The sequence below is a fragment of the Buteo buteo genome, chromosome 16 (assembly GCF_964188355.1).
Source record: "Buteo buteo chromosome 16, bButBut1.hap1.1, whole genome shotgun sequence".
Taxonomy (NCBI): domain Eukaryota; kingdom Metazoa; phylum Chordata; class Aves; order Accipitriformes; family Accipitridae; genus Buteo; species Buteo buteo.
Window position 1 is genome coordinate 30,561,183 of NC_134186.1, and position 6,166 is coordinate 30,567,348.

Below are 6,166 nucleotides of genomic sequence, written 5' to 3' on the forward strand. Positions count from 1 at the left end.
CATTTGCTATTTGGAGGGACTTCTCACCCATTTTGAAAACTGAGTTAGAAAAACACTGCGAAAACATCCAATAAAGTCTGGAAACATTTTACACAGGTGCCTCCTTTCCCCTTACGGCGTGGGAGGGCACTTTTAACCGCCTCAAACGAAGCACCGGCGCCCTGAGGGCACAGCCGGGGAGGACTCCACCAAGGCCGCAGAAGCCTTTGAGGGCTCCGGACCTCGAGTGCCCGAATCACAGGGCGAGGCCGCGGGAGGCGGGGAACACCCTCCCCGCCGGCGGCCGGCTCCCCTGAAAGCAGCTGCGAGGTGAAACGCCGCCGAACCCGCCCGGGGAACCCGCCATGGCCGCGGCTCCTTCTCTGAGGGGAGGAGCGCGCGCAACGGCCCGCGGGGCGGGGCCGGCGCGCAGAGGGAGAGGCGCTCCTGCGCATGCGCGCGGGCCGCCCGACCGTTTGGCGGCGGGTTCGATTCAAACGGCGGCTGAGGGGGGGAGCGGGGCCGCCATGGAGGGGGAGTCCTCCCGCATCCCCGTCTACAGCGGGCTTCACCGCGCCGGGCCGCCCGCAGGTGCGTGTCCTCTCCGGGAGGGAAGGAGGGCTCTGCTCTGTCCTGCTCCGCCGGTGGGGCGCCGAGGTGGCGGAGGGCTGGTGTCCGGGTTAGGCCGGGGCGGGGGCGAGCGGTGTCTGTTAGGGAGCTCCGATACTGCCTTGGTCTGAGGTGGCCGTCGCGAAGTCTAATTACGGGCTTTATTCGACTGCTTTGTCTCTATGGCTTCGGCTAGCTCTCTTTTTCTACCCTCTGAGGAGGGCGGGCGGTTGCTGTTTGCCTCACGGCTCAGCCCGACCGGGCAGTGCTGGGCCCCAGGAGAGCGCGTCTCCCGCTCACTGCACGCAGCGGCCCACGCAGGTTACAGATCCTCTCCTTCGGGAGCTCTTGCTTCTATAAGGCTTTTGATACTGCTTACAGCGTTTTAGAAACGTGAGGCAGCTAGGCTTAATGTTAAAAACCTGGGCGCTAGTCTGCATCGGGGGAAACTGCCATGTTATTCTAGTGCTTATGGGTATGTCACCTGAAAAATACCTTGGGGTGGGGGAAGCTTCTTAAACCCACTATGTGAACAAAGCTTTATATACTCAAACAGCTGTGGCTTAAGGCCAAATAAGCTCTACATAGAAACCTAGTTCTCTATAGTGTTATTTTAGAAGTGTATCTACTCGTAGTGAATTGAAGTATGAAGCTCTCTTAGCTGAGAGCTTCAAGTGGGCTGTGTTTGTTTTGCTTCCAGTACTGAACAACTTTGCTTGGAGCCCTGTGGCACACTGTCTGCTTGATGTTGGGACCTCCCTTATTATCATGCCTCTATTATCACTTTCAAACTTTGTCTCATTAGTGCTAGCCTAGTAACTGTGTTTTAACACTGTCTACCATCTGAGTTATCTGTGGCTTGTTCTGGACCCTTAATCCTGGGTTAAACTTGAAGACTGCCCTTAGTTGTCACTGCCTTCAAGTCTCCATTCTAGCCACATATAATTGTGATTTAGCTCAAATTGAAGGTGTAAGAAATCCAGTAGTTCTGCGTATTATGGTGGTCTCTTGCAGACTGTAGTGTTTTCATTGTTGTCTTTTTCTTGCAGAAATGCAAATGGCTTTTCCTTCAAAGAAACAGTGTGTCAGCAAAACAGCAGATCTAGAGTTCAACAAAGATCCCAATTTTAACTTTAGCTCAAACATTCCTGCAGATGGTGTCTTCAAAGCTACAAACCAAGGGTAAATGAAAGTAAAATATTGATGGATTTACTACTTGGCAAATATCCTAAAGATGGCTTAGCATTTTGGAAATTTTATCGGACCAACAGACTTGGTAATCTGCAAGAATTCAGTGGTCTTCTGGTAACTGTATTTTACCCATCTTTTAAGGTTGCCTAAATCTGCCAAGAAAGTGGAACCGCTTTCAAAGAAGACAGCTACAAGAGGGTATGTTTCCTGAAATTTCTGTTAGTTGTCCTCATGCAGTAATGTTACCTCTTGGAGGGTTATGATGAGCTCTCACGCCCGTACAACTTTCTTGCCAAGTTTGCTGATTAAAGCTCTTGGTCAGAAACAAGAGCAAATGCTTCAAAAAGGGGCATGTTTGTGGAAGTAAAAGAGAAGATGTATAATACTGATATTTTTGCCCCTAAATCTTTGATGTTTGACTCTACAGACCTCTCAACAGATACAAACTAGAATCAGAGCTGAAGACCAAGAATCAGATGTTAGAAACAGCCAAACAACAGCTATATTCCAGACTAACAGGAGCACAGGTAAGGAAAGGGGCGGGGGGGAAATAAATAAATCATTGAGTAGTTCCTATATTCTGATCTTTACTGGGTCAGATCAAAGGATTGTCTTGCTCATTTTCCTGTCTCCATCAGAAGTCAGTAGAGTTTGGGTGGGCTGGGTTTTTCTCCTCCGATACCTGTGATATCTGCTAGAACCTGTTAATCAGCAGAGCTGCAGACATATTTGGATGGATAATGCATCCAGATCACTGTTAAATAGTCATCAGGGCTCTAATTCCATTTTAAACTCATTGTGGGAGAATATTTCAAGTTCACAGCTATACACTTGCATGAAATTTTATTAAAACAGCCTTGATATTGCCAGATGCTTCCTACCTACATCAAGAGAAACTATAAGTAATCACTTGCCATTGATGGTTTGAGGTCTATTAATTCTTTTTCTTCTGTAGCTCCTAACATATGGTAGATAAGCTACTCAATTTCCTTATTCCTTTTGCCCAGTCTCTCCTAGCTTTGTTAACCCATCACGTAGTGTGGTGTGAAAGTGCATACAGTATTGAAGATGTAGGTTCGGGAATGTGTATGGTCTCATTTCAGTAACGAAGAACATTCTACTTGGATTTTGGTCACTGCTATGCACTAAGTTTGAGGGATCCTGACCTCATTTTCTTCTGAGTATTTAATGCAAAGCTCAGTTTATATAAGCTTATGTTTCTTCATGTGCTCATGTATCATATTGTTGCCTAATCTTTTAGTGTCTTTGTATTCTTCTGCAAGTTTTTTCCCGTCTGCTCAGCACTGGTGAGGCCAAACCTGGAGTATTGGTCCAGTTCTGGGCTCCTGGTAGAAGAGAGACATGGACATACTGGAGAGACTACAGCAAAGGGCCACTAAGATGATTAAGGGACTGGAGGAAAGGCTGAAGAAAGCTGGAACTGTTCAGTGGATTCTGTTTCAAACAGATTTGACTTTCTTGAATCAAGTTCAGATTCAGAATAGGCACTTTGTTATTCACAGCCTCTTACAGATCACTCTAGGACACACTTGGCACAATTTCTGTCATGTGCAAGAGGCCCTACTGGTAACCTTCAGTTGTAAAAGCTCACTTTATTTCCTATTTCTCCACCAGTTACTAATCTGTGAGTTGATCATTCCTCTTATCTCACAGCTTGATTTCTTTAAGAGCCTTTGAGACCTCCTATGAAATGTTCAAAAAGCTTCTGACACTATCAGCTGGATCACCCTAATCCACATACTTATTGATTCTCTTGGAGAATTGCATTCAACTTGTGAGGTTGATCAGCTTATCCAATTGCCTGGTAATATCTGAACTGTGTAGGGAAAAGCACTGTGGCTTAAAGATTCAAAGATGCCCTTTTCTTCCCAATGTTTCTACGCTCTTCAATGCATCAAATGCTTGAATTATTTATATATATGAGAGGGAGCACAAGAAAAGATATGCTAGGATTGCCTAGAAAGAATTTATCTCTAGGGTCAAATTTTTCTGGTAATGGCTATGACATGCAGATGTGATAAACGTATTAATCCTGTCAAGAAGCAGGAGTAAGGGTCTGCAACAGACTAATTTGCTATGGTAGTAGAGACAGAAGGGCAAGATCTGATTCTTGGTCCTAGCAGAGCACTTGTTAAGCCATTAGCATCACACTCAGTATTACTGACTAACGAGGAGAAAATCTCCTTGGAAACTTGATTCACTTGCAACCTGTGTTAATAACAGGGCATTATAAAGGAGTTAAAGGAGGAGAATGAAGGCCTGGTACAAGAAGTTGAGAAGCTCAAGAAATTTCAGGAGACTTGCATGGTGATTTTAGAAAGCAGAAGCATTGATCCTGGTAAGGACTATGCATTTCACATACCATCCTGGTACTCATTCTTCAGAACTCTTCCTGCCCCATTGTGACTGTTCATAAGACATTTGGACTCTGCTTCCTTGCAAAGGAAATACTGCTGTAACTCCAGGGGATGGGTTTTTTTCTAGCTTAAGAGAAAAAGCTGATTCCTGTAGTATGTCCTGTCCCAGATAAACTTAGAAAATAATTTAGTCTTTCTTGCTGTAGAAATTTACTTTGAAAAGCTGTTAGTTCTTACAAGCAAAGCTATCTGTATATTAGAGGTTCACTAATGCACCTCATAAATTAGTTACAGGCAGCAACATTTTGGAGGAGGAAGAAAAGACACAAGAATGCCAGAAGCAGACAATGGTAAGAAAATTTTGAAAGAGCGAAAGGAGTTAAATGGGCTTTGAGAGGTTTGTGTGCTACTGCCCTTTTCTACTGATGTTGTGGAGACAGCTGCTGAGACTTGCATTTAATTGCATTATATTAAACTGTTTTCCTTTTGGCTCTTCAGCTGTTAACTGAGAAGCTCATAGAAGAATTGAGGCTATTTAACCAAACAGCTGCAAAAGAAAAGGAGGTGCTTCAGGTAAGAGTGTGACTTTGACTCAACCAGGTAATGAGTGCTTGCTGCTGAGTGAGAATCTGAAGGTTATTTTGCTCCTCCCAGTGCTGCTCAATTCTCCAAATGAGCTAGACAGCAAGAGTCTGCAGTATTAGTCATGTTTTGTTATATGTGCATTAAGGAAACTGTATGTGTTGCTCCCCTTCTAAATAGAGGGCTTAAAGCAAAGTTTATGGCAGGGCAATGTTAATTTTCATCTTGGTCATTTCAAGCTGAATTGTATACAATTGAACTTGAAACAAGGTAGAAGGTGAAAGTGATATTAATGACTGATAGCTTTCAAGTTAGACTGAATCAATTCCAAAGTAAAGATGGATGTCAGTACTGGAAATGGAGCTGTCTCTGCTTAGACCAGCTCCTTGCAGGCGAGAGTTTTCAAGACTGTGTTGCAGGTGGTTGTAAGCACCACTGCCAGAATGCTGATCCACCAGTCTGGCTGTTACACTGGAATTCAGAAGATTTGATCTAACTTGGGAACTGTTGCAGACTGGTGACCTCGGGTGTAGTCTCTCTGGGAACTAAGAAGTATGCAAGCACAAGCAGCGTCAATAATATTGTCTATATACTGACCAAAATAGTCATTAAATTACAGTTCTACAATTCTTGGTAAGAAGCTTAAGAGCTAGTCAATGAAACCGCTATTATATCAGACTTCCTAAACTTTGGTCACAGGTAAATTGCCATTTTCGTCAAGGAACAGGGGTACAAGCTATCCCAGTGAAGGCAGACTGATCTTAAGTTTAGCAGGCAAGACCCTGCTGAAGAGTTCAAATGCTTTAGTTGGAGCTGCTTTAGAACTTGGCTTTGCTATTCTGTACTTTAGTGTCAGTAAAATGTCGTGTGCCCTGACTTCTCTACACAGACAGCAATGGCTAAGTGGAAATCAGCGGAAGAAGAGAGACACCGGTCCCTGGAGAAGCATTCCTCCTTTCAAGCAGAAATTAAGGAATGTTCAGCAACGCTCGATGAGTTGGAGCTGCTCCTGGCTATGTGAGGCACAAGGATGGACTGTACTGTCTTTTTTGACGTTTTACTCCTAGTTGAGTGCTCTCTACTTCACAAACCTAGTTGTTAACATTAAAGCAAGGAGCAGGTCGCTGCTCTCTGGTGGGACAGCACCTGCGGGGGGGTGGGAACGGGAAAGGCGGCCCGGCTGCCTGTGCTAGCACTTGTTGCTCTTCCCACATCTGCCGGGGCCTTGCCTGGACCTTTTTCTTACCGCACGCCTTGCTGCTGAACGGCTCATCCGCCTCGATCCGTCAGCCTGTTGTAACTATTCGTGTTTTTAACCCATTAAACGTACTGGAAGGACGCACAAGACGCTGTGACCTCCCCGAGGCAGTGCTGCCGCCGCCCACCTCCGCCTCCCTCCGCTTTCCGGGCCCCACCGGTGAAGGCGG

At 45.4% G+C, this 6,166-nt stretch overlaps 1 protein-coding gene across 1 annotated transcript; it reads left to right on the top strand.

Annotated features, from left to right (window-relative positions):
* Positions 1–448: 448 nt before the first annotated feature.
* KNSTRN (kinetochore localized astrin (SPAG5) binding protein) lies at positions 449–6,084 on the top strand. The gene is made up of 8 exons (XM_075048513.1): positions 449–570; positions 1,638–1,770; positions 1,921–1,977; positions 2,207–2,306; positions 4,024–4,138; positions 4,446–4,507; positions 4,656–4,730; positions 5,629–6,084. The coding sequence occupies exons 1-8, from the start codon at positions 507–509 to the stop codon at positions 5,758–5,760; spliced, it is 738 nt and encodes a 245-aa protein (XP_074904614.1). The 5' UTR covers positions 449–506; the 3' UTR covers positions 5,761–6,084.
* The last annotated feature ends 82 nt before the right edge of the window (positions 6,085–6,166 follow it).